The 13284-nt window shown below is 41.9% G+C and overlaps 1 protein-coding gene across 1 annotated transcript in view; it reads left to right on the top strand.

Annotated features, from left to right (window-relative positions):
* The window catches only part of prkcea (protein kinase C, epsilon a), a 57980-nt gene that overhangs the window by 34529 nt on the left and 10167 nt on the right, over nt 1-13284 (top strand). Inside the window, exons 3-8 of the mRNA XM_085171267.1 lie at nt 7697-7862; nt 7952-7986; nt 9994-10082; nt 10707-10836; nt 11353-11495; nt 12557-12659. Of these exons, the coding sequence (XP_085027393.1) occupies nt 7697-7862; nt 7952-7986; nt 9994-10082; nt 10707-10836; nt 11353-11495; nt 12557-12659 (666 nt within the window). The remainder of the gene's footprint in view (nt 1-7696; nt 7863-7951; nt 7987-9993; nt 10083-10706; nt 10837-11352; nt 11496-12556; nt 12660-13284) is intronic.

The raw sequence follows: 13284 nt of genomic DNA, 5'->3' as shown, positions 1-13284 counted from the left end.
ACATTTAAACAATGGATAATCCGTATACAAGCAAATTCATGCTTTTCTCCTCAACAGAGAGCGTCCCCCGACTGAACAACAGCGCCGTAAAATAAGAAGAATGGCGCCTAATTACAGACTTAATAATATTGACTTAGCAATGTGTCACGTGAAGATTCAGCAGCCAGATTAAGTGTTTACTGACAATTAACAGTGATAGCCGACATCATCATCACTATTCCAGTCAATCCTCTCCACACAGACAAGCATAAACACACTCGACTATCACTAAATCAAATTTAACACACGTTTGTAATGACGCCAATTCAGTTTATAATAGGGTTCATTCGCTCGGTCAGCAGGTGGCGTATCCTCGTACACTGGGGAGTAAACTGCCATTAAACGAACAGAAGAAGAAGAAAACATCTGCACATGCGCGGTACGGATCGGGTAGACCCGATTTGTACGGTCCGACTTTGCACATGCGCAGTAAGGATCGGGGAGTCCCGATCCGTAACTATCTTTTTATTTTTCGTTTTTGTCTACATTGTACTGAAATGCTTCATTATTGCAAACATTTTGAGATTTACTCATTATTCTTAACATCTTAACAGATACTCTGACCCATAACTATCGTAAAACGCTACGACCGGAAGTAGACACCTTTCGCGCATGCGGGGTACCGATCGGGTTTCCGGTACGGATCGGGTAGTGACAGCGACAGCGACAGTCGGAAACTGAGCTGGGCTGCGCTATGAATTCTGGGACAGAGCTACTTCTTCTTCTTCGGGGTTTAATGGCAGCTGGCATCCTTGTACATGCTGTGCTGCCATCTTCTGTTTCAGTCCGTTATTACACTCTTAAATTCTACTACTTATTCCTGCATCTTTTGTGATCTTACAAAGCTTCAAACGACGCGTCGACTATTAAATCAGTCGTCGACAATTCTGATAGTCGACGTAATCGTGACTAGTCGACTAATCGTGGCAGCCCTAGTATTAACGTCATCGCCATGAAGACCTAAAACATTAGAGTAAGTCATTGTCTTGAGGAAGAAAGAAGGGTAATAATATTCAGTCACCACCTCCAGTCATTTCAAGTCACCTAGGAGGAATTTGCATATTTGTGCACCTTTTCCCCCGGATACAAACGGAAGGAATGAGTTGGTGCAAAACACCAGGAGTGCAACTTCGAAATCATTTTGCACACCATTTATATAAAGTCTTCGGCGAACCGATGCTGCTACGTGTTTTCTAAGAAAATCTGCACAGAGAATTAAATATAATCTTTATCGGCCTTCACCGGAGTGGCAGGGCTCAATGTTCAATAAAATAACTCACATTTTAAATTATAACTTGCTAATTTTTCTGGTTTTTAATGAAAGTTCTGATGATTTTCTATTAGCAGGAAAAACCTTGAGTGGAAATCAGACAAACAGCAGTGTGCAAAGAGTTTCTGAGAGACGTTCCAGGTATTTTGTAAAGAAAAAAAAATCGTCTTTTCTCTGTGTGCATCCTTGCCAGTTCCTTGCTTTGAAATGTAAGAAAAAAATTGAATCCAAAGCCCTTCCTGTTTTCCTAGAAAGCTTAAGAGCTCACAGACCCTTTCTCTCCTTCTCCGTTTTCCCGTCTCCTCTGTTTGTTTGCGTCGATTAAACACGGAAACATCTAGAAGATTTTTATCTAGTCGGTCTCTCCGCACACATTCTCTCACTCACATGCTGCCTGATAAGAGTGATTTTCACCTGCACCTGTGTATCCTCACACCTGGTTATAAATAGAAGCAGCTCTGTGCCCTCCGGTGAAATTGTGCATGTATATATCCGTCTGCGAGCACGCTTGTGTGAGGGTGGTGGGATAGCCTGAGCAGGGGAGGGTGCAGCGGTGTAACGCAGAGAGCAGTAGAGAGTGGAGATAGAGGGAGGGGATTCTTAAAATAGTAGGTGAGATTGAGCCACAGATTACATACAAACACACGTGCACACGCACACACACACAGTCTCAGGCGTCCATGTCAAGCCCTCCTCATCGACGATTGGACACTCGGCTGTGACCTCACGACCCACTCTCCTCCCACTCCTGAACTTCCTGAGTTCAGCTGGCTTGAGTGCTCGAGCTAATGTATGCTGATAAAAACAAATGGTGTATGTGTGTGTGTGTGTGTGCGCGTCCTGATAGGAGGGATGGAGAGATGGAGGGTGAGAAATAGAGGATGAGGTGGTATTTTTAGCAGATTTATTTTTTTTCCCCTTGCTGCAATCTGTTCTCTGCAGCTTCGGAGGCTGGAAGGATGTGTTCCTCTCCTTTTTTCTTCTTCCTCTTTAATTCTCGTCTCTCCTCTCCATCCTCCTGCATCTGTTGTTCTCAGGAAGCAAATAACAATAATCTGACCTAATCTGTCCATCTGTAGACTCTCCATCGGTATTTCTCGATCGCTGCTTTCATGTTCTTCAGCAGATTGTCTTCCTTTTTGAGTCCTTCCACCACCCCACCCCACCCCACCCCACCGCCATTTTGTCAAATAAAGCCGATTTCTTTTGAAGCTTAAATCATAACCTTCGTGGTAATTGCGTACTTGTATCTACAACAGGAGAATTTCAGGCTAAACTTTTTCCAAGAAAGGCTTATTGTTTTTCAGTGCAGCCTTTGTTTATCCAAATTAATCAGATGGTTAACAGAACACCTCAAGGTCGGAGATCAGAGGTCAAGTTTTTTGAAAATCTTATGAAGGTGATAACTCTCGAATGAGGTGATGTTGGATTTTCAAATTGGTACCATAGGTGTGCCGACTAGAAAGCTGAGGGGTAACAAAGGCAGTCGCAAGTACTTTTAAGACCAGCGAGCATCGATGCTGTGTGTACTGGATGGGAAAGAGCACATGAGCTTATTATTCATGGGGAGATAAAGGATGGACGTTCTCATAATGAATCAACTAAAACAGCCTGATATGACACTGATGCATTTTAATTAAATTAATCCATTAAAAATAAATGTGAAGGCCACCATGTTGCCCGCCGTCTTGAATACAGTGGCCAAGGTGGACATCGCTGTTCCGCCTAATTGCACTTTATCTATGTGACTAGAGACCGGCCACATGTGTAATAGGCCTTATAACTTACCATTAATGTAAAGATCAGAAACAGTTCTTTCAAATTCATTTGAATTATACATTTGTACATGTATAATTTAATGATCTCTTTCTCATTATGCCTCCCCCTGCACTATTTCCTCACCTCAAGCTTCATCTCCTAAACTGAAGGCAGGGCTTTAACACACAAAAACATACATAAACATGCTTATTTACTTCTGATATTGATATATAGTAGATTTGAGGGCAAACAAATTCAGTGCTAACTCAGTGATATGTTGATAATAGAAGGGACTTAGAGGAGGCATCTGCATCTTCGTGAGCCTTCACCAGAGTGGCAGGGCTGTGGCAGGATGTGGGCGGCGACTTCACACACAGAAGTCCTGTTGTTCCATAAATATTTAAGACTCAACATTGGTTGACAGATTTTTATGTATTTTCCTGATATTCTGGCCCATTTGTTGAACACAAATGTATTTCAGTGTTGTGTAAAATAGATCACATTTTAAATAAATAAAACTTGTTACATATCTTTTAATCACAGTCTTGATGGTTTTCCTTTGGTGGAAGAGCAGATGTTTTATAAGCAGAGAGCAGAAATCAGACAAACAGCACTATGAAAAGTGTGCATCCTTGCCAGTTCCCTCCTTTGAAATGTAAAAAAACCCAAACTCCAAACCCGAAGTCCTTCCTGTTTTCCTAGAAAACACAGGCTTTCCTTTCTCTTTCTCTGTGTTCTCGTCTCCTCAATACAAAATACTTATAAATAAAGAAAATTCTCAGATAATTGAAGAATGAGACAAAACGTGCCTTTATGTTGGTTTGTTTATTCGTTTTTGAGTACTTTTTAGTGTAAACGTTTAGCTGCATTTTGGTAGTCAAGGGAAGTTTAGATATACTAAAATATATAAGCATCTATATCAATGTGAAATATTTTAAATTCATTCCATTAAGAGGAGAAATACCAGACATTTAAAGGTTTATAATGCCGTGTTGCACTTTCCATTTGTGTTAATAGAATATAAGCAAATTTGAACTTTGCAGTTAAATTTGTTGAATTTGATCTGGTTTCTGTCCAACTGCTAATTCAGGCACTTCACATCCAGCGAGACGGTGATGACCAGGTTATGGTTAACCAAAGATTCAGATGGAAATTTCCCTTCTTTGGCAAATGTAATTCTTGTAACTGAAGAAGTGCAGAAAGGTGGTTTCAAAGGTAACACCGACTAGTATGTGACCCATCGTGTGTGCAACCTTACTCTAACCAGGTCACTGAAGACCTGCTGCATGTTGGGAGGTATAACGAGTACGGTGGCGCGATGCTAGAGTTTCAAGCTCGATACTATGGGGGAAAAAGAAGCTTCCTTTAACTGCTTCCTTATTCACAAGAGGTGGCTAGTGGATGGAGGCAGATCAGCATATCATTAATATCAATTACTATATGAGTAACATTAATATAGTAGTAATAACACTAAAGTAATACAATAACAGAAAAAGGTTTACACACATGAATCTACAGTCTAATTTAGGATTTAAAAAGAAGCTGACACACCTGACATCAATGTTTTTTGGGGGTTGAAAGCACGCACACTGAGTTTTCTGGTGTGTCTTCCCACGATGGCAGCAATTAAGCAGTAATTGCAGGGGAATGGGTTTAAAATTCCTCAGTATTTTAATGAAAATGCTGACATTTGTTAAATACCACAAAAGAAAGCGATGTGGTGCATCGCCCACTAATCTGCAAATTTATTTAAGATGTTCAAAGTGTCGCTTTCATTTTTTCCCCCCAGTGCTTTCATTTCATTTTCTCTGAGCAGCTCAGCTTTACTTCCACAAACATATCGATAAACGCCCTCGGCATTAGAGGGACCGTCTCCACGGCTATTTCTTCTTTTCCGGAAATGCAGCTTAATTTTTTTGTTTTGTTCTTAATTTAATTTTAATTTATATTTATATACGATTTCCTGCTTTCGGATCCTTCTGCAAAAGCGAATCGCCTACTTGCCCGTGCATGTGTGTGTCTGTGCATGTGCGTATGCGTGTGTGGTGACGTGTACATTTATTGGGTGACCACCCGGCTTGTCCAGAGTACGCTTGTCTCTACGGTGATAACTCTTACCTGTTGTTATGCCTCCTCAACTCTTCTTGTTAACATGCTTGTGTGTGTGTGTGTGTGTGTGTGTGTGTGTGTGTGTGACTTTGTGTGTCCTAGACAGATGGATGATGTATTATGTAAAACAAAGTGATCCCAGTAATGGCCTGTTTAGCTGCCACCCTGACCAACACCAGCATCTCACACACACACAGTTACACACAAAAACTCACACTTACACACACACACAGAGTCCCTAGACAGCCTGTCTGAAATCGAACTCTGGAGAGGCTCAGCGGTAACCACATCTATAGCGCACCCTAGAGAGAGATGCTGGGCGAGTGAAAAGAAAGGCAAACTAGGACAGGAGCGCGGAGAGAAGGAGTGCGTGTGGGAGGGAGAGTGGAGGTGGTTCTCTTGTCTTAAGGTTGCCCTCGGAAAGCATTTATCTTCCAGGGGAGATGCAGAGAGGAAGTGAATGCCTGATTGGATGGCGCTGGCTGAGGAGGAGTATTTTAATATGCTATCCTTCGTTTTAGTGCCCACACATGAAAGTATAAATAGCCCGCACACGTACGTATGCATAGGCCGCTGGTAGGTGTGGGGTGTTGTGTGAGAAAGAAGGGGTGGGGGGGTGACAGAGGAAGATGAGAGGCTGCTGAATGATTAAACGTCCTCGGCAACACGATGCAAATGATCCTTATTTGTACAATCGAAGCAGCTCAGTGATGTGTGTGAATACTCTGAGCCAAGACTGACTCAGAAAACCACAAAACTCAAGACAGTTTTTTGCACATTTAACTGTGAGGCCAACTTTTTCTACTTCGAGTATAATACCGATACCTTCACTACAGCGGTCTGCTGGTGATGACCTGATACCAGCACTGAATCAATAAGCTGTGTTCATATCTGTGAGGAAAATACTGGGAATAATTCTTGATCTGTAACACAACGTCAGGCTACTTTCTTTTCCTAACAAATAAATACATATGCATATAACAACAGGCCCAAAACAAACACATTAAACAATAAAAAAAAATTGCATTCATCTAATTTACTCACACTAGTCTCTTTTCAGCTCAGTGTAGGAGTCATTAAGCTCCTGCTTGCTGTTTTTTCTGCTCCTGCACACGTCGCACGTGGACCCGACAAGAGACAACCAAAGTTAAATAATAATTTGAACATGCCGGGATGTTAGGTTATCATAAATGCACTGAAAGGTTCCCAGCAGGTGTTACACTGGACCAGCCTGCTTGTAGTTTCTGCTTTGTGTAATGTGTCTCTGACCGAACATAACCGGTGAAAGTGAACGAGCGACAAAGAGAAACAAAAACAATGTCGCGTCAGCGCTTCTCAGTCATGTCGACTCACTTGACTCACAGTTTGCAGTTAAGTTAAATGGTTTATAAACAAACAAAGACAAGCTGTTGACATAGCGAGTGTGGAAAACGCTCCGAACTGCCAACCCTTTGCTGTTAACTTCCTACGAGCTCTGCTGCTACCTGCTGCTGACCTGTGGACGGTATACGCAGGAAAACACTGAATAGATTGGCACGTTGTCGCCGATCCAGCTCTTTAACACCAGACACCAGACTGTTGCATCATTAAGATTACATGTTGCTCATATACTTGTGACTAGAGTTATTATAGCATTATGTTTTCTTTTAGTTTCATATTTTTCTTCACAAACAAAATCAGCTGCAGCAGATTTATATAACAAAACAAAATTCAGGTACTATTATAATTTTCCAGTATGTTTATAAATGAACCAGATAACAATATAAATTTATAAGTTCCTCTTTTTTCCTTATCCCCTTAATTTTCCTGCTTTGATTAGTTGCTCATACCGAGGCTCACGGCTGGTAGCTCACGCTGAGCGCTGGTTAGCTTTAGCCACTTTTCCTTTGTTAGCTTCTTTAAAATGATTAAGTGTCTCACTAGGTTTGCTGTTGTACACATTTTCACACCGTTTACTTACCTGTGCCGGTGTGTGTGTGTGTTCCACATGCACGAAATTGGCCAACTCACAATCAGTCATGTGGAACCGGCTGGTCACTGGCCATGGTGGAAAACACTGGAAATTGGCTGATTAAGTCATGTGGACATCAGTAAACATAGCACACAAAATCTCTCTAATGCCTGCCGAGTTGACAAAATTGAAAAAGACTTAAACTAAAGAGCTAAAGACATTTTCTATAATTGTTTTAAACTAGTTATATGGACAGGACTGGTCTTTGTATAGTAATTTTCTAGTCTGATCATAATGATCACGCCATGACATCACAAGAACTGTTTGCCTTTTCACACATTTTCACACGACGTTTTATTCTCAGCACTTAAGAACCTTATCTAGCTTCCATCCACACCTATGGCCATTTCAAAATCACCAGTTAACCTAACATGCATGTCTTAGGACTGTGGGAGGAAGTAGGTGAGGGAACCCACACAGGCTGTGAGGCGACAGTCCAAATCAGTGCTCTGCAGCGCATCTCTGTTTGCTAACCATCATAACCTTGACTGTTTTTCTTTCCTCTGCAGCTTCAGGAACCAACGAGAATGAGGAGCGCGTGTTTCGCGAGAGGATCGGCCCTCGCCGGCGACAGGGCGCCGTCCGTAGGCGCGTCCATCAAGTCAATGGACACAAGTTCATGGCCACCTACCTTAGACAGCCGACCTACTGCTCACACTGCAGAGATTTCATCTGGTGGGTGAAACATCTATCGCATGTATCTGACCCGTTTCGCTTGCTGTGATGGCGCTGAAATGCTGACTCTTCTGTGTGTGATCTGATAGGGGCGTGCTGGGGAAGCAGGGATACCAGTGTCAGGGTGAGTACTTTTCTCCAGCAGACTCCAATTTCTGAAGTAACATTGCGCATCATTTATTATTCAAGCATGAGAACACAAGAGGGATTACATGTTGCTGAGTGACAGCTGTGATTTGGTCCCACGCCATCACCCCAGAGCCACGCATTTACAGCGTTACACGAGCAGAAAACAAAATGAAGCATAATAGTATTAAAAATGACATGCACAGGCTTTTTTTCTTCTCTGTGCTTGCGAATATCCTAAAAATTCAGCTTGAACTCGTAGTGTTATTTAACAGACTCTTTAGGGTACTTCATTACTGCACTTCATAATGCAGCCTGTGGAGGTGCGGGTGGAAGATGTTATGCAGCTTAGCGGTGGAAAAGGTGAAGGTGGAGTGGTTGAAACTGTGCAGCCAGCAAAAGTTGTGCCTCTCTTACCTTTGCTTTAAGGTGAATGCAGTTTATCTGCTGTTAACTTCACATTTGTGGCAACTTTAAGGAGTTTTAAAAATCCTCAGAGTCTGTGAGTACCTCTTCCTGCCAGGCTTATACATTAAACATTAAATACTTGTGTATATTTTCAGCATTTCGCATCCTTTTAACCCAGTTTTATTTTAAAACTCGAATGATATTCACCATATTTGTATTACTTATACTGTCGGTCGTTCAACCAATGAGAATTTGGTCAGATGGGAGCAACTAACAGTCAAAACATTACTTAACTGAGTCATTAATGAAGAATGAAGAATGAGTTCAACAGTTCAGCCCGTCCATCTGGAGTCTACAACCCTACCGAGGCCTGTGCTGAAGTAATTTGGCCTTTGATAAATAAGCCTTAAATCCATTCGTCTGGTACGCCAACTGGACTTCCTGGATCATATTTTATTGTCTCACCTGTAGTTTAAACAGCATGCCTCTATCAACACAGCTGTCTGTGGTTAAACGCGGTGCATTTCTTTTTCCCCCTGGTTTAAATATGCAACCATAATAAAGATGTTTTGATAACAGAATGGTGTTTAGGTGTCAAAATGATTCTCTGCGCAGCAGGTGGTTGAGCTATGCAGTTTTCATTGATGCATATGGGCTCGAATTGCACTCGAACCGAAGCATATTTTTTATGTTTCATGTGGGTTGTTTTTGTTTTGTTTTGTGACAATACAACAGTACACCTGAGTGCATCCTGTAAAGATAGAGGAAGGGAACGGAAGCTGCTTGTGTGCTTCTGTTGACGTGTTGCTTATGCTGCACAGTCTGTGTAGACTAATCTTTGCTTGTGAATATGAAAGTAATGGATATAGTTTTTGCTGAATTATCCATTGTTAATGTCTCCTAGTGAGTTTTGCTGCCTATGAAAATTCTTCCGTTTGTGCTTTTTATTCATTTAACCTTCATTCCTTCATTTAACCCAGAAAATGTAACTCCCACGATTAAAATCCCTTTCGGCTAAGATAGGAAGCAGCTCAGTCAGCAGGCTAATAGTACCTGCACAGATATGGATAGATAGATATACACAAGTTAAGGAATATATTGTTAAATAATCATTATTCAGCTACTCTTCGAAGTCTTTTTTGTGTTAGATTTGTAGGCCTAATTAGGTCTTTCTCATTAATGAAGAGATGTGCAGAGGATGTGTGGCTGTCAGCGGTAATGCTCACTCACCCACATTCTGTTGTAGACTGTAATTATTTGTAATTTTAGTTAGTTAGCCTTTTCTTATTGATATTCAAAGCGGGTCAACCAGATCTTTCAGGATTGGTCGGCAGTGGCACGAAGAAGTGTGCGGCTGCATTGCAGTGCTTTGCTGAACTACACTTGCCTCCCAGGTCATACTTAATATTGTGTAAATATGATCTGAGATATGATAAGAACAGATAAGGTTTTCTTATAGCTTACTGTTTGTTTGCAGCTGGAAAAATCAGATTAGCACACTTTGAGATGAAGCTGATGTCCCTCTGCCTCCCACACATCTGTTGTTCAAAACGAAAATGTGTTTATTTGACCAAGGTTGTGTGTGAATGCCTTTTAGTGTGCACGTGTGTCGTCCACAAACGCTGCCACGAGCTGATCATCACCAAGTGTGCTGGCATGAAGAAGCAGGAAGACACACCTGAGGAGGTACACACGTCTGCAAACACTCAGCTGCACGGAGACTTTGCAGGAATGAGAGGATTTTTAGTGGACCTCAGTTCATTATTTGCTAACTAAAGGCTCAACTGAAGTTTATTAATTGTTTTTTATTCAGAAATCATAACTTAGACAGTGAGAAGAGTACATGTAAAGCTATACCAAGTAGTCTTGTGGCCGTTACGCATAGAAAGCGGTGTGCACTGTGGCTAATACTAGTTGGTTGAACTTTGTGCGCTGCCTGTGCTGTTGTTTCTGTTTTTTTGTGGGAAATTAAACAGGTTTAAATGGTTATGTTAGCATTGTTCCATAATTTAACCCCAACAATAGAAATACAAATGATCTTTTAATGCTTTTTCTACAGTGAGAATACACATACGCCAAAACTCACTTTGATTTGACTTTATTAGCATTATTTTACCTCTTTTTTAATTAAACTTGAAAGAAATACTGAATATGGACAGAGACGCTCAACATTCAGGCCACTGATGACTAAATCTGTTGCTTAAAGCGATGTGTGTCAGAACGCTCCTCTGATAATGCCACCCTGACCTCTCGTTAATGCCCCCGCGTGTGTGTGTCTGTGTGTTCTTCTGTGTGTGTCTCCCTCTGCAGGTGGGCTCACAGCGGTTCAGTGTTAATATGCCCCATAAGTTCAGTATCCACAACTACAAGGTCCCCACTTTCTGTGACCACTGCGGCTCCCTGCTGTGGGGCCTCATGAGGCAGGGCCTGCAGTGCAAAGGTGAGTTTATGAGCAGTGGGGAATTTACATGAGAGCCCACGGGGAAACATCATGTCAGCCCAGGTGCTCATATTTGCATGTTGAAGCCACATGATGTAAACAGGGATGCCACGACGAACAGTGTTTTCATTACATCTGTTAAAACATGATAACAAATGAAAAATGATTGCTTTTCCCCCATGTTTAATTACATTTCTGGTAAAAAAAAAAAAAGTGTTAGGCTTTTGCTATAGACTCTACATACATAGAATTTCTTTTTAATCTAATTTTCAGAAGTATCCCCAAATAAAGTCCACCACTTGTGCTTGTTTTTTGTCATGCAAAAATGGCTTCCTTGGTCTGAACTCGTGTTTTAGTGACTATACTAAATGTATTTTATAGAATATACATTTTTAGTTTGCAGACTCATTTCTGGATTTTCAAAGTAAAATGCCTTTAATGAGCACTTAGGTTGTAGTAGCAGGAGACATGGTTTATATGTTTAAATTTCACATTTTCTTTCTTTTTTTTTTACAGTGTGTAAGATGAATGTGCACAGGCGGTGCGAGACCAATGTAGCTCCTAACTGCGGCGTGGACGCCCGAGGAATCGCCAAGGTCCTGTCTGACCTGGGAGTCACACCTGACAAGATCTCCAACACTGCGCAGCGCAGGAGGAAGGTAACGAGCCGCCCGTGTCAGGTCTTTACTGGATTTTCTCTTAAGGACGTGGCTTCTAAATACTGCTCATCTGCTGCATTTTCTTTAGGCCTACCACTTAAGTTGTCCTCCACTTGTCCAGTTTCCACAAAACTCCCCTTGTTAATGCAAGAGAAATAGGAAGATGGTATGGGAAAAGACTTGTTTCAGTCCTTATAGAGAGAAATACCGTTGTCATGTATGTACAGGTGGTGAGCTCGAGTTCTACCCGAGGAAATAAACTCCAGCACCTCAGATGTGCACAGAAAATGCATTTGGGACTTTTCCCAGGGTGTAGCACCTTCCCTGAGGCCGGCAGGTTAACCTGTGGAGTCACATGTATAATGTGCTAATTAAGGAGCTTCATTAATTAAGGGGCTTGCTGGTTCCTTCTTTTTTTCCAGTGTTTGTGGGAAGCTCAGCTAAGCTAACCGTCTGTTTTTCATCATCGTGTGGTGCACATCTTTGCATTTTACTCCGAAGGCGTCTCAAAGGGTGTCCATCTATTTGTCCAACTACGCATTTCAAACTGAATGTATTTCTGTTACTGTTGGATGAAAAGCACAAGCTGTTTTCAGACTCTGGAGTATCAGTTCGGGACGTTGTTCAAAGATGTCCTCGCTCACACGCGGCACACAACGGCAGGAGTCTGTTTCAGATGGGTTCTCACTCCTGTAAATACTCCGCGTGGTTTGGGTTAGGGAGAGCACACAGGAGGCAGGACACATGACGCCCACTCGCTCGCTGTGAATTCACCGAGTTATTACCTGCTTTATTCTTACACTGGGTCAATCAGACATCACACAGACTTTGTGTGGGAGCGACTGCGTTGCGCATTTGTATTCTCACGTGCTCCCGTGTTTAGTAATGCCTTTAAAAGTTCAGGCCTGCGTTGGACGTGTAAAAAGCAGCTTCAAAGCTCCGATTTTCAGCTGAGAAACTTGGATTCACCTCCGTGACTCGTGATTCAGGAAACAGATTTTTAGAGGACAGCCCAAAGGCACGGCCATGTTGACTCTCTCTGTGTCTCTCTCTTTCTTCAGTTGACTCCAGGGCAGGACCATCCCCAGTCTCCTCCTGAGCACTCTCAGACTGAGGAGAACAGCTTCAGCCAGCCAGCTGTCCCCACCTCCCCCTCACAACAGGGTAACACGACACACACACACACCAAAAAAACCACATACGCAACATCAACAAAAAGACGTTTAAAAGCCTGCTTCGAGATGGGTACGGCGGGGGGCGGTTTAATGTGTTAATTCTACCACTGAGGGTTAGTCATTCGATTGTTGCTGTTTTTAAAAAATAAGTTAAATGTTATTGTTTTTTTCTTTCTCTCTTTTTTTTCTAAAACAGGCTAAAATTGAATTATCCCTCCACCGCCCACCACCATTTGGTTGTCACAGTTAGTCATCGCATTATCACACTTTGCAAGCTGAGAAATAAAAAAGTTAACTTTCTCTTTGTGGAAGTCGTCCCATTTTTTTTTTGTTTGTTTGTTCTCGTCGAGCCAAACGCCGATGACAACGGCGCCGCTCGCTGCTGTTATTTAATCGTCCTGGTCTGGGGAGTGAATCATTCCAGGTTTTAACAGAGGATGTTATCATGTTTTGTTTTTGTTTTTTTTTCAAAGGTTATTGAAAAGCAATCAGTAACAAACGTGTAATGCCTCTAAACAGCTCTTATTTCCGTATAATTGAGTTGAACGCTGACAGGAAAAAAGAGAAAAGTCAGCCAGCCTGTTTTTGCTGATGTCTGATCTGCTTTTCCGATG

Source organism: Neolamprologus multifasciatus, chromosome 8 (genome assembly GCF_963576455.1).
Source record: "Neolamprologus multifasciatus chromosome 8, fNeoMul1.2, whole genome shotgun sequence".
Classification (NCBI taxonomy): domain Eukaryota; kingdom Metazoa; phylum Chordata; class Actinopteri; order Cichliformes; family Cichlidae; genus Neolamprologus; species Neolamprologus multifasciatus.
This window is presented reverse-complemented; position numbering and strand designations above follow the sequence as displayed.